At 37.0% G+C, this 25427-nt stretch overlaps 3 protein-coding genes across 4 annotated transcripts in view; 1 reads left to right on the plus strand and 2 right to left on the minus strand.

Moving 5' to 3' along the window:
• Positions 1 to 4103, minus strand: part of LOC139971246 (adenylosuccinate synthetase isozyme 1 A-like) — a 30179-nt gene extending 26076 nt beyond the window's left edge. Inside the window, exon 1 of the mRNA XM_071977545.1 lies at positions 3772 to 4103. Coding sequence (XP_071833646.1) covers positions 3772 to 3948 — 177 coding nt within the window. The 5' untranslated portion in view covers positions 3949 to 4103. The remainder of the gene's footprint in view (positions 1 to 3771) is intronic.
• Positions 4104 to 4808: 705 nt separating this feature from the next.
• Positions 4809 to 9090, plus strand: LOC139971663 (uncharacterized). The gene is made up of 7 exons (XM_071978327.1): positions 4809 to 4995; positions 5539 to 5754; positions 6204 to 6388; positions 6845 to 7042; positions 7614 to 7991; positions 8260 to 8344; positions 8941 to 9090. The coding sequence occupies exons 1-7, from the start codon at positions 4914 to 4916 to the stop codon at positions 8970 to 8972; spliced, it is 1176 nt and encodes a 391-aa protein (XP_071834428.1). The 5' UTR covers positions 4809 to 4913; the 3' UTR covers positions 8973 to 9090.
• Positions 9091 to 9887: 797 nt separating this feature from the next.
• The window catches only part of LOC139971244 (transcription factor IIIB 90 kDa subunit-like), a 33744-nt gene continuing 18204 nt past the window's right edge, over positions 9888 to 25427 (minus strand). For both annotated transcript variants that reach the window (XM_071977542.1, XM_071977543.1), the window contains exons 7-17: positions 24664 to 24813; positions 23343 to 23436; positions 22445 to 22571; positions 21670 to 21778; positions 20154 to 20564; positions 17050 to 17123; positions 16450 to 16531; positions 15811 to 15869; positions 14956 to 15264; positions 13698 to 13872; positions 9888 to 13036 (exon numbers count right to left, since the gene is read on the minus strand). In XM_071977542.1, coding sequence (XP_071833643.1) covers positions 12999 to 13036; positions 13698 to 13872; positions 14956 to 15264; positions 15811 to 15869; positions 16450 to 16531; positions 17050 to 17123; positions 20154 to 20564; positions 21670 to 21778; positions 22445 to 22571; positions 23343 to 23436; positions 24664 to 24813 — 1628 coding nt within the window. In that variant the 3' untranslated portion in view covers positions 9888 to 12998. The remainder of the gene's footprint in view (positions 13037 to 13697; positions 13873 to 14955; positions 15265 to 15810; positions 15870 to 16449; positions 16532 to 17049; positions 17124 to 20153; positions 20565 to 21669; positions 21779 to 22444; positions 22572 to 23342; positions 23437 to 24663; positions 24814 to 25427) is intronic.

Below are 25427 nucleotides of genomic sequence, written 5' to 3' on the forward strand. Positions count from 1 at the left end.
TGCATATTTCATTTCGATACTTAATCTTTGTGAATGTCAGCATGATTTAGCAGTTTGAATTTCCACCACATAATCTTTAAGTTTACTGGTTCAAAGCTTCACTACACAAGAAATCCAATTCTTTAATCAAAACAGCTGTTTTGCAATGTTGCTGAGCTGAGTTTTCTATGGTTTGGCCCTTTTGGGAACTGGGGTTTGGTTCTGTTGTCTTGTATGTCCTTCCAATGGGTTTGGTAGACTGTTCGCCATAGCTGTACTGCAGTGATGATGCAGTGGGGGTGGATGCCATCACCCACTCCCCCCCCCCCAGTACTTGAGTGAGTCGTCAGGTGCTGCACCGTCCGTCATGAGGTGTCGTTAAGGATGTGACAATGTCCCTCCTGCCTCATAATTATCTGAATATCCTTCAAAAAGAGAAAGCTTGGTACTGTATAAACAGGTGTTCATCCAAAATCACTACATGGATGGGGTTTCGATTGAGCTTCTGTTGGCTTCCAAACCCTTGGTATTCACCCGGCTAAACTAAGTCCTACAACAACATTGTTCAATAGATTTGATTTTTCAAAGCTTTACATCACATAATACAGCAAAAGTCATTGCTGTTTGCTTTTCAGTTTTTTTCCCCCCATGAGTGTTTAATACAACATACAGTATGTATCTGGAAGAAAAAAAATTGAAGACCAAATGGAGTCATTACTTGGTCAATGGCCATCGTTTGGTGAAAAAATGGTCCAGTAGAAGTCTTACTTTGATTCCATGTAATCTATTTTTTAACAATTTGTTTTGGGAAAAAATTGCTCTTGGACATAAAATTACTTGACATATTCAGAAGTTAGTTTCTCAGACACTCTAGGAGCCAAACAATTCCACACATTTTGAGGAATCCTAAAGTACTGTACCTATTAAATGAAATAAGTGTGAAGACTGTGACACTGTAATATGTGTGGAAATTTGAACATGTTGTACCCTGTACCATGTTTGGAAGGAAAACATTTATGACCCTCCAATCCACCGGGTTCAGTACATATGTTGAGTATGCTCTACTAGTCTTCTTGTAGAATTTGTTATATATGAGTACAAAATCTTTAACCAGAACAGGTCAAATTTGAGTGTTACCCTTCCCTTCTTGTGATTGGATGGGGAGAGGGGGATGTTGACCGTGGGAATGGGACAATGGTGACAATCATCTAGAACCTAACAATAGAGATTTTCCAAACTTATGTGAACATACACATGTACAATGTCACTACCACATGAATTCATAACTAAATTGCCCTTAACCAGCAAATGAAAAAGAACACAAACTTCAACACCAGTTTTGAGATTTAAGGAATAACGTACGAATTTATTATTACACCAGGAAATGTAACAACATCATTTTGTGTGAACATTTGCCTAACGAATATGTTTATACTGTATGTTACCCACAGAGTTTGAGTTGACATCCTTCCACAAAAGTATTTAAAGTACAGTACTGTAGTCACAAGGACTTCCATGAAAATATTTACGTTGGCCTCAAGTAACCAGAGACGTTACGAATGAAATAGAACCGGTATTTAAACAGGTGTTGAAGTAAACAAAGATACCTGCAGATATCACTAAATACACACAGTACTAAGAACAGTACAATCAAACTTGGAATATCCCAGACAGTCATGATATTGTACGAGCCTCTCTCAATGATATCAAAACAATCTGTCTCCATTATTCTACAGTTTTCATACAGTACATGTAGTATGATGTACAGTACTGGCTACCTGCACCTTTACAGGGAACCATACTGTACATGTTTTACTAACGGTACATACAAAAGTTTTAAGGTACTGTAAGATCTTAATGTAAGCACTTACACTTTATAAAGAGGCCCGTCAGTTTTGGCCCTTACTTGGAGCATGCTAAAAATTGCCGAATGTTTTCCGAAAAGGACCTCCCTGGAAGTTGACACCCTGTGAATCATTCCCAGACAATGGCAGAGTATTCAGTTAGAGTACTTAATAAATGTCTCAGTTAAAGAAACTAATATACACTGAAGGTTGTGGAAAAAGGGTTTTAATTTGATGACAGGTGACCATTTAAAAAAAAAATTCTAGCATATTTGGTAGCGATACCGATGCCCTTAAAGCATGTCTCTCGTCTGTTAGTTATCAGTTATTTATAATAACCTACTGCTTGCTTTTGTTAAGACTATAAGTGTAAGCTCATTCACTAAAATCAAACACAATAATTTTTTTATCAATCCAAAGTAATTTGTGATTGATTCAAAGGTCAAATTAACCAATATTTATGTGATCAATGGTTAATGAGACTTTCTTGAAATAATTACATAATAATGTGGCTCTGTTTCTCAGTTAAGCCTCATGCTTATAGTGTGATGAAATGAATAGTTTTGGGTATACAAATATTGTACATGTACATCAAGTATGAATGATCAGATAACTAGTCAATTTCTATTCCATTACCAGAAAATAATTTTCTCTTGGGGAATTTTGACAGTGGAGAATCATTCTCAGAACAAAATAAGAAAAGCTGAATGTTTCACATATAACTTGGATGTCAACGAAATAAAAATGGAGAGATGTACTCTGTAGATTGTGTCAGCAAGGGTGGTCATGAGAAACTGCCTCAAGATGTCTGTTTGTGTCGTAATAAAAACATTCTTTAGCATCAACATTCATATGAATCAACTATTGGACGTTGAACTTAAAAGTTAAAGTGCCACAGCGATTTATTGTAAATACAAACTAACCTACCATAGTACCAGTACTAGTACAACTACTAGTAGGATGGTGACTTCGAAGTTCGCCCACTTAAGACTTAAAACACCCCAAAACTAAATCTTCTGGTATAAATCATTTGAAAATATACTTCATATGGTGGGAGAATTTTGTTATAGTACGATACACGGCCAAACTTTCTTTCCTGCAAACTGTTTTCACGTTGTTTTCCAAGAAGATTCTTCGTGATTGTGGAACTGGTATTTCTTGCTAGAGTATTGCGAATTTCGGCCACGCAACCTACAGTGTGGCGCTGGTAAAAATTGGTGGCGCTGTTGCTCTTTCAGTAATTATAACAGACTTCATAGATCTTCGTCATTTTATTGACAAATATGTAAGTAATTTCTTGCACACGGGTCATTTTGGAGAGAAAATAACTGTAGCTTCGTACTTTTTGGTGAAATTTGGCTCTTCCTGTAGGTTTTCATGGTGAAAATCGTGTATTTCTTAGTATTTCTTCGCAGTATGGCGAACTTCGCAATACTGACTATACTAGTTACTTAAGCCTACTAGTACTACTACTACTGTACTAGTAATAGTCTAATGTAGGCCTAACTTTAGTTTAGGTCTAGTGGGTCTGGATGTAGGGCCAGGACATAGATCCTAGAGTAACGTTAGGCCTTGGTGTGATATCTGTTAAGGAATGTGTATAAAGTGCATATAGTAAACTACAGTTGTACACATGCATTACGTATACAGGTGCACACGTTATTAATACTATTTGCTCTCCTAACGCTCCGCTCTACGCAACACTTGGTCCAGTTGGAAATGACATGCTCAACTTAAAAGTTAGAAGATCAGAATATTACGCTTAAATTAGTAACAGTAAGAAATATGAATAGTTATAGACCTAAACATTAGGATGGCTAGTATTGCTAGTACTACTACTGGTACTAGTAGTAGCACTAATTTAGTAATCAGGCTAGGCACAGTATAGCCTATAGGCCTAGCCAAGGTAAGAGCTAGTACTATTACTATAGCCTAGTATTGAACTCACCGCACAGCGACAGACAACGTCGGCACTTGTTGCCAACAGATCTACAAGTTTCCCCTTTCCCTCGTCGCCCCACTGAGCGCCCAAAACAACTGTCGCTTTGTTAGCATCTTCAACCTTCCTTCTTTTCTGAATGCAGTTATTCATTTCGTCGACAGACTTATCAGTAGCGACTTCCATGCCTGTATCGTAGTTCGTGGGTTTCCTTGTTCGTATGAAACACTCACTTTCGTAGCGAAACGACGAGATTCGACAAGACTAGTTAGTATACGTGTAAAGTAGATGCGTACACCATGTGTATATTGTTTACCAGCTTAAACACGCGGGAACTATCTCCCGCAAAATTTATTACTTGAAAATAAGAGCTAAATGACGATGATGAATATTTGGTGGCGCTATGCAATAATATGTGTTCTGTGATTGTCAACTGGATCCTTTTGGCGTTCCATGTACTGGAAATAACAATGTGCTATTGTAATTATTTAACAAATGGCCTTTCTATTTTTTTTAGAGTGAACATAACGGCGGTATTTTTAAAATCAGAAATATTTAAAGCTTCTCAAAGACGAGACTCTACCAGAGTCCGAATTTGTAGAATGAACTTGAATTTGAGTCCGAATCCGCGTTCGAGTATCCTTCTGTATGTGGAATTCATATACAGTCGTTCATGCACAAATCTACAACATTTTCAGACTACATAAAATTCAAGATTTTACATATTGTATGTTATCCCCCCCTCCCCGTCACCCTCACCCAACTGACGTACCAATCACGAGTTTTCATATACGAACTAGTGCAATCAAAATAGTTGCATCATGATAAATGTACACTCAAATACTATGACGCAATCCGTTGATAAATCACCTAAAACGGGGAGGGGGGGGGGATCTACAACGCGCGCGTCCCACTCGTATGCGCACCGCGCCAACGGAACACGTCGATGCGCCTCGGAAAAAAGTGGGTGGCGTTTGACTTTTGAATAATTACAATATAAATTCAGAGAATAGGTTGCTAAGAAACGACAACCACATCATGAGAGAACATATCATTTTTTTGCTAGCCGTGTGCCGTGTGCCGGGTACGGATATAGTTATTGCTCGCTGAAAATAACTTGCCATATTTACCTATGCGTTTATATAGTGTGCATGGCTTCCGATGAAGTACTTTTCGTTCTTGGTTTCATCGTGGTTTGGGCTGTAACATCATTGCCATGGAAACGTATCGAAGGTAAAGAATACTCCTTTCTTGTATTATTATTATCATTATTATTATTTTTGTGTTATTGTTGTTGTTTTAGGCTGTAGGACTATATGACTGTGCATGTTTCCGTAGAAAACTTCACATGTTACGTTAACTCGGTTGAGAGTACAGTTTATTTGATGATGTTAGTGACGTATGCTGGAAAATTAGGCGATCAAGCTGTCTTACGAGGTCTCACGCCTATAGCTAAGCCTTTTAAATATTTAAAATATCTAGAATGCACCTTAGTTATGACAAATATTGTAGTGGAGTGTCCTGTTATATTCTGGTTTATTCATATAATTGCTAATTGATCGCCTGGTTGCTGTTGGTGCTGCTGTTGCTGTCGGATATTCAGTAACCTAAAAAATATGACTGGATTTTTGGGGGGTCTAAAACATGAGCGAAAAATGACAAGTAACTGCACTTCCCTCGGTCACGTGGTGCCCGAATTCAAACAGAGGGCCTAGTTACAGTTTTTATTTGAGATCCCATCGTTTAACGTACCCGTGCTTGGATTATTTGTGACAGGCTGGCTTCGACCAAGAAAACAAGATGCAAATCCAAGGAGACTAACAAAAAGATATGTAGAATTGAAAATGAAACTATGCAAACAATTGCAGGATGAAATTGATGTTCGAATAAACAACTGCCGGCGTTTAAAGGCTAAGTGGAAACAAAAAATGCTGCAGCCACTATTCAAGAAACCTGACATTGACAAAGACCAAATCATTGCCGAGCATAAAGGTATTTTCATGTTCTCATTCATGTTATGTGTGATGAATATATCAATGACAAGTTTCCGTATCGTTATAACGAATCGAGATGTGTCGTCATATTCGTTAACAACACATAAACTTAATAGGATATTTTTTCCAGTGTATCATGGGTTGTCTTTCATATTGTAAATTGGAGAGACATTATCTTTCCAGAACCAAGGGGGAAATAAAGGAATCGTCACTGCGGTAGATTTCATTCTGTCCCACTCCACTTCACTTATATTTTACAGCCCTTTTCTGTTTTCAGTCGTTCAAATAATGTTATGCTCCCTCTCCACTCTTTCAATCGGTCCTGAAGGACACACGGATAAAAGATTTGAAAGAAGTAACAATTTTTTTTTGGATGACTAACCGAACATAATTATCAGACATTTACTTACACGTTGAGTTAATTGCAAGAATTTGTAACCACCACAGAACACGAGAACGGCACTGTGGCTGACGCAACCAGGAAATATCAAAATATCAATAAGGTTAAAGGCTCGCCAGAGATTGAAACCACATCAGACAATGAAACCACATCTGAGATTGAAACCACATCTGAGATTGAAACCACATCTGAGAATGAAACCACATCTGAGATTGAAACCAAAGAGTGGAAGGTGAGTGTAGGGTTAATCGATGGCTTAAGAGCAAGTTACTTGTTACCATGGATTCACAAACCCAACCTTCTTCTTCCATGCAACGAGCAGCTCACCCAAAAGCTAAGAAAAACTTGACCACCTTTCTGCATTTTGTCGATGCATGCCTTAAAATTGTCAGGGGAACGTATGGACAGTGTTATTAATAAAAAACAATATTGCCAATATTATATCATCTTAAAAGCATTCAAACTTTAGCAACAGAAACGGTAAACCCCATGTCTGTCAGTAATATAGGTAAATGATCTATACAGAAGGAAACAAAGAGAAAAGCAAATAAACTGGGTTCGATGGGATGATAACCTGCATTCCGTAAAGTTACAATACTGCTAGGTTAGAAACTTGACATCGTTTTTATGAAATTAATTTCTGTGTAATAATTCAGTCTTTCTTGACTTTTTTTATCCCTTATGACAGACAGAGCAGAGAGATGTCAAAGGGGAGAAAGCTTTGTGCAAAAAGATAGAAAATGAACTCAAGGTATCTCTTAAGATCTTGAAAAGCCCGGACACCATACTAACAGCCAATCAGAAGCTTGCAGATAGACCTGACGATAATGGGAGCCCTATACCACAAAAGAAATTTAAGCACCTTGCCAGGAGAGAGAAGCAAAAGGTTTGAATATCCGTTGTGCATTGTGACGGGTGTGGAAGGTGACAATTGTGGGCTTTCAGAGTACTTTCTTTCGCCTAGTGACGTCACATTCATAATTACACATGATTGATAATTTTACGAATGATGTGATGTTACTAGGGTTCACTGCGTAACTGGCCTGCTATGCATCTCTGCAAGTAATGGAGATGTATCATTGAAATCTGCAATTTCAATTATATAGTAACGAAAGATCGGATCTGTATATGGTGAAACATAATAAGGGGTATACGACTCAACTGTTCAGTGGAAATCCTGAGACGGTCGCAGGTGCATGAGGGGAGTGATGGAGGGGGGGGGGGTGTAGTGCATGGGGTGGGGTAGATCTGGTGATTGTGTGTTTATCATATACGCAGGAAGTTTTATAAACCATTTCAAAACTTGGCATGGCAATGGTCTTACTTAAATTTAACAACAGAGTAGAATTCATTTAAAATTGCGAGAGTATTTCATGGAACTAACTTCACACTCAGTCTTAACATAATTGAAATGAAACCTATTCTGATCAAGTTTTATCAATTTTTCGTAACTCCAGGAAAGAAAGAGGGCTGGGAAACTTTCACGGGAAGCTGAACCAACTGTTGGTAGCGGCAACTGTACCAATGAACAGCGAAACCTGCTTACCATAACAAAACCAAAGGTAACAGAATACTATATACCTGAGGAGATCTGCAAAGTTGAAAACGAAGAAAATAGAACAAGGTCGACATTAGAGGACCCGAAAACTCGACCAGAATATCATCTGTTAGATCAGAGGTACATTGACAATATCAAAAGCACAGTACCAGCTTCAATCCCGGAGAGAAGACTATCAGATGAAATGAAAAATGACGAAAACCAGTTTGAGAATCATCAAGATCATGTGATCGATATTAGAAGATTTCACAGCCCATGCAGAAGGAGAAGAGCTTGGGTAAGAATACATCACATCATGCGATAACAAATAGATAATTATATTCGGACGAATTTTCACGTAATATAGCTAAATGAATAAACCAAAATGTTTGATCTTTATCGTGGGCTTTAATTTCGTAACGTGCATGATTGCAATTAATTAAGTTGACCTAATCTACATTCCTAAATAAGTTTGAATTAATGCGAGTTTGAAAGATACAATTGAACATCAACAGATGACGCTATCAGCGATTACATTACAAGTTCATTAATTTAATACTCGACAGACCAGAAAAAGGAAAGCAAATGCTATCGCAGAAATGCTGAGGTCAGCGTTCAAAGAAGTTTGCGGTACAACTACATTACATTTCAGTAAGTTTATTGTAGCATTCATAGTATCTTTTGAAATCAAATTTCCTTCTCGAAAATAGATGAAGTTGCATATAGGACGTAGGCTTACTGCCATAGCTGCACATTCATGTTTGTAATACATGCCATATCAAAATCTCAAAATACAGTATCAAGTATCTATAACACACTTTAGTTTTTATTGTGTTTGCTGAAGGGCGCATGTGCAGGAATTTTCTCGTGGTAAAAGAGGGTAATGCCGGAAGGATAATACATCTTATATGTATAACTGTGGCTAGAACGCCGTTGCCATGTGGTGGCTGTGTTTTAGGGTACGAAAATGTAAAAGAAAAGTGAACCTCCTTGTGGAAGAGAAATGTTTGTCCATGGTATTTTGGGAAACGGTACCATGTAAACAACGGCATGCACAATATATGGTATGACGTATACTGTCGGGTAGGATAACTTATGTGACATAGAGAGGAAAGTGAGTATGCAACTGGGGCATCCCATTGGTCGACTGTGGTTTGAAGCTAAAATGATTGTTGATTTTCCTTTTCTTTTTGTTTTATTTTGTTATTGTTAGTTTTATTGTCCCTTTGTCTTTTGTTCTCCTCTAGAATATTCTTCTCGTCTGCGAGATGCAGATTAATGCGATGAGATCACCCAGCAGAAACAAGATTATGTCAGATATACCAAGATTTGATGATAACCTACTTGTAAACAGAAAAAATAAGAATCTTTTGAAAATGAAACATTGTAAAGCAAAAACTGCAGAATAAATTTCAGGAAAGTCAAAGCAAAGATATCCTATAGCTCCTTAATACTATTTGATGTTTCAACGAAATATACGGCAATCCTTGTGTAGAGGAAAATACAGGGGTTGGGTAGAGGTGTTGGGGTTTCTGAGAAGTAAAGGTCCTAACGAATTTGTTTGCCCGACCCTCCCGTGTTATAGAATATAATATATATATAATATTGTCTGCCCCGATGATCCTGAAGAAGCAAGTACGATGGGACAGGGTTCAATATGGGTAGGGTGAACAAACTCCGCCGAGGGAAGAGGGTCATGAAAATTTGATCTGAGAGAGCCATCCACAAAGCTACCTCAAAATCCCCCCCCCCCCCCAAAAAAACATCGGTTCTCTTTGCATTCTGTACCACAAATTCAAGTACTTGAATATTTGTCAACAAAAGGGCATTGATTAATTACTTTTTTCCGAATATTTCGACAAAAAGGTAACAAAACGATCGTTTTAAAATACAAAAACAGAAAAAGAAGAACTCCATGATGATGCGTTGGAAATTGTTTCCAAACAGCGACAGCTCTCTATCCTCTACGCTGGACTCTAGTAGAAGACAGCTCTCCACTTCCCTTCCCCCCTCTCTTTCACCCACCCCATTTTCTATTATATGATATAACTGTAAGGATTTCATCAACAATGGCTGATATCGTTTGTGTAGTGGTAGGTATACAACTTTACTTTGTATCTCTAGAATGATGTTGGTATCTATATACCTTCTGAGAAAGAAAACAAGACATTAATAATGACTCCTTACTAAACGGTTACATTTCTCCGTAATATTTTCACTTATTAAGAGATGGAAAAACAAATTGGAATTTGACAATGACTATGTACATCTGAATATATTACAGTAAATCTTTTGACAAGATTTTGAAATCCCTGAGGCCCAAAAGAAAGGGTCATTTTCTTTTGTCTTGAAACAAACGAAAAAATGGTAAACATAACATTTTAAGATTGTAACTAAATCACATCAATGGTGAATGTAAAATAGAATACCTATAGAACGCACACGTTGTATAATGGATGATTAGTTTAAAAAAAAATTAAACTAAAATACCCCCCTAAAAAACGAAAAAAGGTTAAGACGCATTGCCACTACACCACTGAATAGGAAATACTTTGAAAACAAAATTAACTTGAAAATCTTCTTATCAAATTAATAATGTTTTGGATATGACATAGAAGCAAAAACTTCGCCTTCTTATATAATTCCGATTGTCCCAGGACGTACTAAACTTGAAACTGAGCCTGAAAACTATACGACACATATCAGTAGTATATTAAGTCGTTCATATGATTGTCATTAAAGCGATACCCAGAGTTTAAAAGTGTTGAAACCTTGAAAATTCCCCATTTGCAGAATGAATCCATTCTCTTAAGAATAAATCCATTGCAGAATAAATCCATTCTCTTATCTATCTTCCTAGGGTTGTATCTATCTCTTTGTTTTCACCCTGCTCATTAACCTGTCTGTATTATGTGCATGTATTTGTCCCTTCTGTTACTGTTACTTGTCATTTAGCCTCTGAAGAAGATCCTCCTAGGATCGAAATGTCAGGCCAACTTACTTTTACACATTCTATTAAAAAGAAGAAAGTAAATAAATAAATAACTTAATATAGTATTAAATGAAACGTGCTACATTATTTAAGAGAACTTGGTGAATATGAAGCACAGCATAGAGCTTAACAATTCTGTTATAAATATAAGTCAAACTGAATATTGCATCCAATTGGGACAATTTTTTTTCTATACTGTAGTGTCATGTCCCTCTTCAGAGTACTTGTATTGTCAGTACGAGCAGTACCAAGATCATGTTTCTATCAGATCAAGGTTAGGAACTGTTTGTACTGTCAATACCAGTGCTTTGAGAGCATGATATTGGAGAACAGTTTAGACAGGTATTAGCATTAGGAAATTGTCCCCACTGGCTGGAATATTGATGTCTAGAAATGAATATGCATAATGTTCTGCTGGAGGATCTTGACCCAGACTCTTGAAACAAAGCAGAGAGCGAACAGTGAGACTTCTGTTACTGGATACTGATGAAGTGCACACAGAGTCTGCTTTACTGTACAGTTAGATCATCTTGAATCACACAAAGGAGGCAGAAAATTATATTATTAATAGATGGGGCCTAATGAATATTCATCATCTGTGAGGAAATTTTATGTCCCCTGCAGAGGATTTTGATGCATGCAATTGAAACAGGTCGGGAGAACTACTGGTTGTGACTCGACTCCCACCTCAGAATAGAATGGCTTGTTAAAGTTCTGATGAACAGTGATGAAGTGTTTGTATACAGGTCTGTTATAGGACCTTGATACAGTCATTGGCTGCAACTCAGAGCATTGAGAGCGTTGTGGTCAAGTGGTTAAGGCAGTGGACTTGTCATCTAAGGCTTGCAGGTTCGTGTCCTGGCCAGATCATTACGTTGTGTCCTTGGGCAAGGCACTTTATCTCCATTGCGCTTCTTCACCCAGGTGTATAAATGGGGGCCTGTGAGATAAACTGTCAGTTGGGCGCTGTTTAGCTGCTGCAATGTGGAGGGATTGTCTCTATGTTTGACAGATTGTTGTTGACCAGGGTAATATTGTGATGCTCCTTGACCATCGTTATGTGATAGATATGTCTGCGCTCTATAATTCCTCAGTACAATAAAAAACACAACAATTAGAAAGAGGAATGTTTCTTATTTCCCAAAATAAAAGTGAACATCCACAAAACGCTGATATAAATGTTTTGCCTAAATTTAATCACATTCCAACTGAATAAATTGTTTAAGTTAGATAAGTGAAAGAACACATTTTGACGAAGCGGATTCGGCTTTTGTTTTCGTTTTACGAAATAAGGCCTAACTAGTAACTTTTTGGAGCAAATATCGCAATAACCAAAATGGAAAGAAAAACAGCTATTCTCTCCCATTAGTACCCGCTTCAAATCCACACTTTAATTTGATACAATTCAAGTAAAAATGTCATTTTTTGCAGAATGTTTGTCTCCCACCATAGAACCATTCAAAATTTACAAATTGATTCTAATTCCACAAAACCAGACATACCACTTTATTCCAATTATCCTGGCTTCATTTTGCTCTGAGAGGCTAAACCAGGTTTTAATTTTAGTTTTTCATGATATCAAATGCATTTCTGAATAACTGAAATCATAAATTAAGATCACAAAGAACATCTGATGATATTAAGGCATGTTAAGTAGCAATTATAAGTTAGTCTCTTTGTCCTATCACATATTTAAACTACATCTTTTGTTTCCTCTCATTATTTCTCAATAGTAACATTCCCAAACATTTCGGGTAGCTTAAAGAGGTCATACAATGACCCAGTGAATATGACCATATTCAACATAATTGACAGAGGTACCACCCAGTTTAATATCCACAACCCTCGCTAGGAAATATCCATACCAAAATGTTTTTCATTGTGAAAGATATTTTGTGTATGAAGTGTGTTCTTCTGTTTATGGCAAAGCATTTTCTATAGGATAAAGTCTTACAATTGAGCCTAGCTGTGATGATAAGGTGATGGCACAGCTGACAGTGTTGAATATTCATGAGTTTGTGAGGAGTCAATTTTAAGTTGTCTCAGCTCTCATCATGGCAGTCTAACATGTTGCCTGTAACGTTTGCTTGAGGTGTTGCTATTTCTTCTAGCGGCATGAGTGGATATAACATCTCTTTTCTACATATTTGGTTCTGCATCCTTCTACTGAGGTGCCTTTTTTCTCCTGACGACTCACACCAGGAGAAGAAATAGACCCTGAACTGACCAGGTTCCTGTCCGCATCAACTTGGAGCAGCGGTGAAGATGGGCAGCTGAAAAATATTTCTACGGAGGAGAATGTTATCTCCCATCTCAGTCTGTATCATAACCTTCCTGGTAGTCGTCCATATCTGTCCAACAAAATCAAAATTTGCGAAAGACGTTTTATACAGTTACCATAAAATCTCAGAATATTAATAAATTTCCTTACAAATTTCAGAGCACTGTTTCCACTAAACGTACAACTTGCACTTTTAAAGATCTAAGTGGATTGTATCATAATAAATGTACTGCACCAGAGTGCCAATTGGTTCATGAAAGAAAAATCAAATCTCTGATACCTCTTGCACCCACCCATAGCTTGTACTAATAACAAGAAACAATTTCATGCACACACTTTAAACACAAGAAAGTCTCAAATGTTTTACCTAAGATGACAATCAACCAACATCCTCCATCTTGTATATTGTTAACTATTGATATACCAACCACTACACCTATTAAAACCAACAGTTCTTCTCTCTGCACAGCAGGTGATTTGCGAGGTAATCATTGGCCTCATGTCAGAATTTTCAATTTATGAATGAGCATCACTTTGCAGTCATTGGAATTGGTCTGTCTTCATCCAATTGTCAGAAATGTGAATGGTAAACACCCCCTCTCCCTACAATTAACCAACTTTCATATATTTAACAGCAAATGGGACTCAAATTTAAAGCAAATCAACAATTTTCTCTGCTCTGTCTGAAGAGAAGACCCGCTATAAATAAGATCGGATGGTATTTATCTCACCATCTTCGTCTTCTGGGAAGTAATCCCCAACGTCGTCATCATCGCCTTCCTCGTGCTGTTCGACCGGACCCGTTTCTACGACAACCTCTTGTGGAATGTCTGGGGCTACGACTGGGGATGGTTCCCCCACTGACGGCATCGATGGCTTGGCCGAGACCTTCCGTTTACGAGGCGGCTGGAAAGGACGATAGCAGACAAGATTTAATAGAACATGAATCTGATCGGGAAAACCCGTATGTGAAATTTACATATTGATATATGTGTAAATGTTAAACATGAGATGAAAAAATTTAAAATCATGATGGCCCGGTCCAAAAACTGAAATTTGCATATTGCCATGAACATGAAGATGTAATGGGAGAATGTTCTTTAAGGTAGAATATTTATCTGCTACAATCAAAATTGGAGATGAAAGACCTTTTGTTGTTCCAGTTACGAGTGAAACGGATCGCTCCACCATGACGTTGCAAAGCACATGCTCGATTTATAACATATATTTAGGCTTTGATTCTTGTACACAAACATACATTGGACAAAATAGCAGCCCCCATTAACATGAACCTTTTTTTTCACTTTTGATATCTCACAATTGAAATTCAACATTTCTTAGCTTTTTGTCATTATATATAAAAGTAATGGATCCGTTCTGAAGGGCACAGCATTAGTTTACAAACTTATGCCCTAGCAGTCAACTAGGAGACCAAGAACAGGTCCTGATACACCTTGCTGTAGTAGTGGCCTATGCTCTGAATTCATGCGATGTATAATTCCTTCCAAGATTTGTGTTTGACATGAGTGAGGACTTCATTACTCAGAGCTTTATAATTTTGTTCATGGTTTTCGTTCATGAAGTCTCTGCAAGGACTAAACTAACAATGAAGACACAGACAAAGTAAAATGCTCACATTTCTTTGATGCTTTTCCAAAAAGGTTGATTTTTATCCGTCCATGCTTTACTAAATGTTTAGTTTCTTTATTTACAAAAAGAATCGTTTCATATCAACATTCATCGATTGAATTAGACATTAAGATCCTCCTAGGTTTGACACCTCACTCTCTCTCTGCAGGTGTTATATTACTATAAGAAATGCTAGAGCATGTTAAGGTAAGTTTTTGGCTGACATTTTACTAATAAATACGAGTGATTAAATTATATACCAACCAACAAGGAGCAATAAGGAAACATTTAAACTTAAATAACTTAATCTGCGCCCTTTCCCAATTCTCTCTAACGATATGACAGACAAAAGTAACTCACGCCATCTTCTTCGATCACTTCTGTAATGGCTCGTTTAGTTGACTCTCGTTCTGCTTTGATACCGGTCGATATAACTCGTTCTGCTTTGATACCGGGCGATATAACCGTCTCTCTTTTCAGAGGTGTAGGATCAAGTGGGGGCGTTGCTTCTGCTGTAGGTCGGACGACGTCCGTGGTAGGTTTCTCCAGGTTCTTAAGTACGTCATAGTTGATCTTGCTGGATATTTTCTTCTCCTTTAATAACTTTTCAATGGCTTCTCCAGCAGTGTTTGCAGTTTCCTGAGGTTTTCTCTTTGGCTTCCTCTTATTCTGCAAATATGGCAGACAGAATACGAGATGACTTTATCAACAAAAAAGAACAAAAAGGGGGAATGGAATAAATATGAAGACCGATTTAATTTGTAAGAAATAATCATTTTAAACAATTTGAATCATTAGCTTCTTTGTTCTGATAAAGACAAATTTCACATTGCTGTCTATTTTGAAGGTTACAAATAAATTGATTGCTATTTTCATAAGCTTTATATATTTTTTTCACTAGATATCACCACAATAACAAGCCTCTCTCTTAACCAACCCCAAAAAATATTTTAATCTCCTTCTCCCCTCCACTTCCCCCTCCCTTTTTTTCCGTCCTTCCTGATCAAGTCTCTGGTTATAAAACTGCTAAGAACATGTGAGATGTATAGCCTTCTCTTCTATCAACATTCAGATAGCCAAATCAAATCTCAAAATGAGATAATATTATCTTCTTCTGTAGTATTCTAGAAACTGTTCTTTACCATATACAGCTAGCATGTGCTCAATCTTTAACCTTTTATTATTATCATCATCATCAAATTTTCCTCAATTTACCTTCTTTTGGTCTTGTTTTGCTTGATTCTCCCTCTCTCTTTCCTCAACCTCTTCTCTCTCTGTAAAAAAAAAAAAAAAAAAATGGGATAAAAATTATAATTATTGATCATGTTTTTCTGTACTGCAAGCTGCAGCGACTGAATACTTGAGAAGGTTGTTTGATGAATTATGGACGTAAATATTTATACATTAATCATATATTTATTTATTTAAATATATCAACCCAAACATGGTATGTGTTGGTTATGTTGGTGACCAATGACTTGAACTAAATAGTATGTAAATGTGACTAGAAATTTACAGAAAATTTAGGTAAATATGATGCACTTTTCTTTTTGTTACAATTTTTCTTGTTAATCAAAAGCCCTCTACTTCCTTCTCAAGAAGAAAAAAAAACAGGTACAGAATATTGTTTGGTTTAAAATATGGTTACTCCCTGGGCAACACTACCAAACCGTTGATATAAAGAAGATCCTTTGAACTTTTTTGAAATAATTTATCGTCACAAATATTGGTCACGTACATTAGAAGAATAACAATGCAACCACTACAAATTTATACACAAACTTTGTCTGAACAATGCAATAAAATATATTCTGGTCTTATGCTGTGAATGACAACTAGATTATTATCACTCACTCTTCATCTGTTTGTAGTATTCAGCATTTTCCATCATCCATATTTTTGTCTTTACTTCAACCTCCTTCTCACTCAAAATGAACTATACAAAGAGAATAATATTTCATGCATACTGTAACACAAAAAGTTGCTAAAAAAACAGTTACATATAATAGATACAAATACAACACAATTACATCTCATATAGAAGGAAAAAAGAAGAGGCATGGGTTGGGGAGTGGAGGGGGAGGGGGTGATAATGGTTCCAAACCACATGCCTATAGCTTGCGACTATGTCACTGTTATCAGACTACTGTCGCTTAATGTATGCATGTCCACAAAGGTAAATAAAAGTAATCACTGTTAGTAAACATCCCTTCGACCTCCTTTCCTGACACAAGAAGTAGTTTGCACCACTAGTATGAGACAAACCAATTTTATACAAATTACATTTTGCATATTGATTCTCTGGTTTTCTTGTTACAGCAACATCAGATCTGAAATTTAAGGACCTATTCCAATCATTCTCTTTTTTTTATAATTTCATGTGATGTTCATACCTCACAGCAATTATATTTTTCTCCCATCCCCCCCCCCCCAAGTCAATGAATTATTCAATACCTTATCAAGATCAGCGTCATCTATGCCGGTTAAATCCAGTTCACCAGATTCATCTTCAACTTGCTTACTTGTCACTAAAGAGGAACGAAAAGAGAAGAAAAGTCACAGTTATCTGGATTGCCTGGAAATTCTCTCACCCTTTTCATTAATCCTTTTCATTAATCCCATCTGTGATAAATGGGTATTTACGTAGATCATCACGATGGGTATGTGTATGCCATTCTTCAAAAAACGATGTAAACTCACAGATGCACACAAATGATACAACTGATATGATACTTTAGCTAAAAATCATAAATAGGTCCTCAGTCAGTCTTCCTTCTTCGTTTATGTTTACGACAAAGATGTTGAGCCAACGGTAGGTTTAAGAGCAAATTTATCCCTCCTACTCAGCAAAAAGGTATTAACATATTTGGTCTGTTTACATAAATGAAAGGTGAGGGGTTTCCTATCGCTACTATCGCACATCTGAGGTAGTAAAAACTGCAGTAATATATAGCCAATCGTGTTGTCTATGTTTCCTACTTCTAAATTTAAAAAAAAAACAAGTTAGTATATAAGTTCTTTAGCATGCAGGTTTGAAGACATAATGTGATGCCCTTGAACATTCCACTTTTGCCATTACATGACACTATAAGCAGCAGTACAGGGAATCATTTAAAGCAGCATTTTGCGTCCTTTTCTATGATTTTTCTCAACCTCACTGACTCCACTATGCCATAACGACATACATAACTAGCTTATCTATTTATATTTTACTTCAAATGGTGGCATAAAAGTCGAAAAAATTGCAACTTTCAACTTTGTTGTTCTCCAAGATATTTTCCGTTGGGAACCCAATAAACCTCGCCCATAATATGAATATTTAAACACTACGAACGTCATTGACAGATACGTAATATAACACCACGCTTGATTTGTGTACAGTCTATATGGCAGTTGTACCAGAGAGTTGCATAACAACTCCCTGGTTGTACCAACGTAAAGTCTTGAATCTATTTTTAGCAACGGCTCATAACTAAACCTGCATCTCTGATTGGTTGAATTCAAACTAGTGGGCTTGGGAACTGAATGCGATTAATTTTGTACGTGGAATACTCGCCAATTAACGTTTTTGGCAGGGAAAAACTTGGCTAATATCTTAATTTGCTGTTTTGTGATTTGATGTATGTAAACAAGAAAACCAAGAGGTTTTGAGATTCCTTGGCATCTAAATATTACTGTAGGTTCATTGTGTACACTTGGTTCCGACCTTTTATGAATATTAATGTAGCATCAACACAAATGTTGTTCCTTGCTATCAGCTCAAGTTTGATGAACAAATTGATATTTTAAAGAATTTGCTTTAAGCTCTACCACTCATTAATATTCATGCCCCCTCATTAATAGTATTGGGGTAGAATTCCGACTTGCAGCTGGAAGGTTAGGGGTTCGACTCCTGGCCGGGTCATACTGAAGATTTGTTGAAAATCACTCTAAGCCCCGCCCACTCATTAATATTCATGATATTAGCACCAAAATAAATAGGGATCGTCTACTCATGATGGGTAACCTATGTACCAAGAATGAGATCAGTCCACCTTGGGATTGCTGAGAAAACCTAATTTCAAGCTTTTTTGCGAAAAACAACACTTAGCCCCGCCCCTCATGAATAATAATGAGATTGGACAAACTGTCACCATATTCATATAGAGGACTTTCCTCTTGTACCACCAAACTAAGTTCCATGAAAATTGAACTTACGGTTGCGAAGATATTGACATTTGTTGAAAATCACTCTAAGCCCCGCCCACTCATTAATATTCATGATATTAGCACCAAAATAAATAGGGATCGTCTACTCATGATGGGTAACCTATGTACCAAGAATGAGATCAATCCACCTTGGGATTGCTGAGAAAACCTAATTTCAAGCTTTTTTGCGAAAAATAACACTTAGCCCCGCCCCTCATGAATAATAATGAGATTGGACAAACTGTCACCATATTCATATAGAGGACTTTCCTCTTGTACCACCAAACCAAGTTCCATGAAAATTGAACTTACGGTTGCGAAGATATTGACATTTGTTAAAAATCACTCTAAGCCCCGCCCACTCATTAATATTCATGATATTAGCACCAAAATAAATAGGGATCGTCTACTCATGATGGGTAACCTATGTACCAAGAATGAGATCAATCTACCTTGGGATTGCTGAGAAAACCTAATTTCAAGCTTGGCGTCACACACACACAGACACACGCACACGCACATACACATACACACATACACACGCAGTCATGACCGCATAGATTCCTACGGCTAACGCCAAGGAATCAAAAACTCGATGGACATGTCAAAAAAGTAGAAAACGGCGACCAAACGCAAAAATGCTCATGAATAAACATACTATTCACTGATTGGTGGAATTCAAACTAGTGGATTTGGAGATATGAAAACTTTGTCGAGGACACTTTTACTCGTTACCGACATAAATCGTTAATTACTCGCTAATTAACGCTCTTGGCAGGGTGAAACTTGGATGGTATCTTAGTTTGCTGTTTTATGATTGATACATCTAAAAAAATCGATGCACATGTTAAAAAGGTGGAAAAAAGCGACCCAACGCAAAATGCTGCTTTAACATCCAGTATCACACAGCAAACTGCTATGTTAAATGCACAAATTGCTACACAAATGCATAGATGTGTAGCACCTTTTGTTCATGGGAATCCATAGTATTTCATAATAGACAATTTAAGAGACTTCAAATATTAAACTGCTATTGCCAAATTTGATTGTAACCTGCGGTATACTTAAATACACTTCCTATCTAGCAATCATTTCTCTTTGTCACAGCATGCTTCGACCGACTATGATTAGGTTTATTACATATGTACAATTATCTGTTAATTACTAACTGGAGTGCCAGAAACATTAACAAAGTTTGTGTTTCCTTTTTTGAAATTACAATTCATCGATGAGAAAAAGAACGTCACGTCCTCAACGAGCTTAATTTAAGAAATGCTGAGACGTGCAACATTACGAAAAAGTCAAGGTTTTTTGGCACTGTGTGCAATTTCCCACTAAGACACTTCACCTTCTCATAAAAGTAAACTTACCATTTTCTTCTGGAACCTTCATGCATTCTTCAATAGTTTCTTTCAGGCCCAGTGACAATGGTGATGGTCTAAGGCCCAGCTGTGGTGTCCTGCTGCTATTAGGGGACCATGGAGGGGGCATTAATAATTCATCTAACACATCATCCTTTCTGGGGGGTGTTACATTTGTGGCTATGTTCCCTTCATTTGATAAAGAGTCACTTATATCTTCCTGTGATTCTTCCTTTTCTGCCTCTGGTTCGTCGACGCTATTCCGAGAGGAAGGTCCTGCGACGGGAGAGTTTGCAATTATGATATTGTTTTCTTCCTCTTGTATTGTTTGAGTTAAAATATCATTTTCGTCCAAATCATCCAAAATCGCATCTTGTTCCGATTCATCCAGGGTGCTGAGAGACGAGAGGCTATTTTGATCTGCGAAAATGAGAAAGAGCAAAAGGAAAAAAAAAACATTACCGGAAACTAATTATAACAGAGGAGACAGCGGATTAGTAGCCGTCAGTATGACATGCACTGTCGGTGAAGCAATGTTGCTAGACGGGCTGCGCTTCATCGACTTTAATTTATTTTACCGACCCAACGGATGCACCTGCTTCAGAAACAGACCCAGTGGATACACAGGCTTCAGAAACAGACTTCGTATCTGACAGCAGGTTCCATGAGCAATATAACATCAGGCAGTAAACTGAGACCTACTGGGCACACATTTTTAAAAACATTTCTACAATCGTAAATCTTCCTTTTCACTTCATACTTTTTACAAATTTAAATTTTGACATTTTTTTTAATTCACAAAAAAAAACTGCTCCTAAGTAGTGGCAAACCAGTGAAGTGTTCTGAATAAATGTTTGTATTCTTTCAACAGTTCCTGGTCTATACTTCGTTCATAGCTATTGTGAAGAGGTTGACTAGATCTCTCTTGTAATTTCAGAAAATGGACAATTCTTGAGCAGCAAGTTGCATTTCTTGGAAAACACAGAATTTCTCCTCCTCCTCCTCCTCCTCCTCCTCCTCCTCCTCCTCTTCCCCCTCCTACTCCTCCTCCTCCTCCTCCTCCTCCTCCTCCTCCTCCAGGCTGCTCTAATTACTGTCAAATCAACTCATTCTCACTTCAGAAAACGAGTAGAGTATTGTTCTATAGAAAGCACTAAAAAGTATTGTTTTCTTTAACCATAAATCTTATCAACAAATGGAAATTAGTATTCATCATTTTAAAGTAACAATATCAGCCCAGAATGTGAATGTTATTAAAGGATTGATGTGAGCTAACTGTCCTTTCTGAAGAATGAGCCCAAGGCTTGGTTTAATACCAAATCCAATTTAACTAAAAATAAGGTCAATTTTTTACAAAGACACCAAAGAAGTGTTAATGCAGCACAGGTTAAAAGAAACCGGCCATAGCTGATGTGCAATGACATTAATGTTTATGACACATCCAGCCTCTCATTGTATTTCTTTGACGTTTTGAGTCTATTCTGATGGGAGAGGAGGGCTTAATGTAAATTATAATAAAATTTACCATCATCCTTTTGCTTTCTTCTGTGCAGTAATGCTTTCTCTATCGCAATTTGAACTGTCGATACTTCCCCAGTCAAGTCAGACATTTGCTTTCTGCTGAGCTCTTCCAACTGAACGAAGAGAAGAGAAGAAAAAACAAAATGATCTCATAAAGATGGAAATAAACTTGGCTTTCTGTAAAGAAGACTAGAACTTTATGATGGCATTACTTTTCCCCAGCTGATGGAAGAGCTCTAATAGGAATTTCCAGTGTAAAATGCGGTTACAGTATCACATTACATTGGATAACTAGTGTGCAGTAAATTTAGCAAACATATTGAGTATTTTTCAAAATTATACTTTCAAATGATTAACCTATGACACGCTGTTATCCCTTTTGCACTGAAATACAGCTTATCAGGAAGGAAGGAATTAAGTTGCAATTAGTGTCAATCATATGCTAGTGCAACCAAACACTGAATCAAGTCCCAGCAAAATTCTTGATTCCTTCATATGAAAGTTGAGCAGGTTAGCTAATGAGGTAATGCTACCCCACTCCATTCCCCTTTTTTACACCCCGCCCCCCCCCCTCACCTCCTTGTACCCCTCTATCTCAATGTGGAAGAATTCTACTACATAAATTTGTGGTAATCAAAAAAGCCTTCTCAATTTCTACTGTCCTGCAATTGTCTCACCCTGGTATTGACAATTCTTCTATTTTTGCATAAAAAAATTGAAATCATTTTTTGATGATATTAATAAATCACATTAGGTGGGTTATTCCAGGCTAACTTTACCTGTGCTATCTTGGCATTTCTTCTAGCCTTGGTGAAGGATGGAGGGTCTTGTTCTTCCTCGAGATCAATCTTGTTAAATTCATCTACAGTTAATTGACCAGAGGGAGTCTCCTCAAATTCTGTCAATCTTCATTGCACAAGAAATGAAATGAGAATAGGAAAACATGAGAAATACAACTTTATACAATAGGATATTGATTTATTTTAATAATAACATAGAAACAAGAATTTTTGCTTCATTTGTACAAAAAATAAATAGTATGAATTCATACTATATTGTGGACAGAAACTAAAAAGTTACAAAGGTTTAAACATGGATATGATTCAGTGTTTACAACAAAGAAGTCTGTCATACAATGAAACAATAAAATTTGCAAGAAGTTACAAAAATGAAAAGAAAAGCAATTGACACAGAAATAAGGAAAGAAAACATTGACAGCAAAATAATTTGTTTCTTTATGTTTCACTTGATGGATTTTTACCTTGGATAAAAAATTTTGAAGAAAAGTTTAAACCAAATTTGTTCCATCTTAGTAAAAAATGAAATCATCATCTATTGCAATACTACACTGAAAGGACATTTATTATTGCTTGTGGCTGTAATGCAGTACGGTACTGTACAATAGAGTACAGTACAGGACAATTCCGTACCGTATGGTACGGTACAGTAGAGTACAGTACACCTACATTTACATGAGTCTTCAGCAGACTAGGCCATAACAGTAATGGTTAAACCAGAAGTAATGACTTATTATACATTAGTTTTACACAACAGTGCACAAAATAACCCAACAGTATGCAACAAGAAACAACTTCTTTCTCTCCCACCCCCCCCCCCGGTCCCCTCTGCCCTCTTTCTTCTTGAGCACAAAAGCAGATCAAATCCATCATAGCTTACCTTTTCCTCAGTGTCGCGTCACAAACTTTTACTACTTTGATGATTTGCCTCTGAGTGCGGTTAAAGTTGTGAAGTCTCGCTGACACCAGCAAAGCTACAATATAAAGTCAACATATTTCCACTGATAAAGAATGAAAGTTGATTGGGAGATTTCAAGTAAGAAAAATCAAAACAATTATCATAATGAATTTAAATCAACAATCTTGTTGCATTTTTTTTTTTTTTTAATTTTGCTGAAAGCATGAGACCAGATTAAACTGGGTGAAATATCTCATATGGTATGTATCATGAACAGTGCTATCAGTTGAAAGATAAAGACTGTAAGGTATGCTGTCAAATACACAAGATACAACCATTAGAAGAGGAACCCTTAGCAATAGAAAGATCAACATCAATTTCTCTCAGAAAATGCGACCTACATTCAAAATACATTTCCTACAAATCTGCATTCAGTGATTCATCTCCATGCATTCTAAACAGGAAATGTTTATTTTGGGGATAAGAGCGATTACACTGACTTTCCATAAACTTACTTCCAGATTATAAGTATGATATCAATGATGTTCACTGTGTCTGGTACCCATTAGTCAGGACAGCAGGATTTATAGCAAATAAAACTATTTTAATAAATTTTCATGTAGCATCTAAAGTAGCACTTACTCAAATGAATTTGCTACATTTATTTGCCCCATAGGTCTCTTATTAGTGATATCAAGGGCAAGATGGAGATTAGTACTGATTAATATTAAACCACTATCAGCTGCCTCCTTCTTCACTCTCTATTACCTACCCTTCATTCTATCCTATCCCCCCCCCCCGACCCGCCACCCCCTTTCCGTTCTCCTTCCCAACTGAAATCATGCAAAGCCTAAGCGATGGTAAATTCTAAAAATCAGCCAAAGTTGCTGCAACCAAACTGTTGTTCTACTTTTGGTCTTTCTTAAAGGCATTGAAGACTAGCCCCAAACTGCGTGCGGCCATCTGAAAAAGTTAACTTTCTGCTGCTTGCAAGTGACGTTTTGTTTGTGTCGCTACAAAATGCAGACAGTAATGAAACGTGATACCTTGTTATTTTTAGCTGGACCTGAGATGTCCATCGTTGTATCATTTGTATACTGTGGGTATTGACCGCTGCTGTATGTACTGACTGTACACTAGTGTCTAATTACCGACGGTAGCAAGCTGTGTGTGTATTTTCTGGGATCGATGGTGGTGTTACTTCTGTTACACCTCTTTCGAAACTAGGTCAGAATACCGGCATAAGACCTTTCTCTTTTGCGCAAGTCTTCACACCCTTTATAGCTTCAAATTCAATACTCACCAGCCCCACAGAGTCCTGACGGTCTTCTACCCGTGTGCATCCAGTCTCTCTTCATCCTAGAGACCAGACGGAGAGCTGTCATGGATACCACGTGGGTCTTCTCTCCAAACTCTAATTTGTGAGAAAACCTTTGTATGTATAAACATGGATCTGCCAAGGAGAAATATTAATAAAATGATAGCCAAAAAATGATACATATTATCACGGTAACATGCAAGACAGAATGTTACAGCTAGCGACAAAAATAAAGGCAAGCCATGACTCGAAAGAGCAATAAGTATGATAAAGATAGGCCTACTCCATCATGAATGTGCTTTTTCTCTTCTGGAACATGTATACACAATAGCAGTAGCTATTTATGGGATTTAGAAAGAGAATCAGCTGTGTATTACATAACAATTTATATGGATTTGGAATAGGGGTAAAGATTAATGTTCAGAATAATTTCAAGATGCATTAAATTAACCAGAAAGTCTCAAAGATTTTGTGAATCCTTGCCATATAAGTTGCTCAAAACTCCACTTAACTATCTGACTATTAAGTGTGATCCAGAAAAGATCAGAGATTTCCAGCTCTTAATTGTAGCACTCACTAGTTGTGGGCATCAACCAATTCATAAATCGCATGATAGCTATTCCTCAGCTGAAAGCTTTCAGCTGAGCTAAAAATTGCAAAAAATCACCAGAATTGAGCCACTGAAAGAATAAATATTGTTTTTGTACTGCATATGTGTACTGTAACTATTTCGTATTTAAGAAGGGATC

This window comes from Apostichopus japonicus, chromosome 8 (assembly GCF_037975245.1).
Source record: "Apostichopus japonicus isolate 1M-3 chromosome 8, ASM3797524v1, whole genome shotgun sequence".
Lineage (NCBI taxonomy): Eukaryota > Metazoa > Echinodermata > Holothuroidea > Aspidochirotida > Stichopodidae > Apostichopus > Apostichopus japonicus.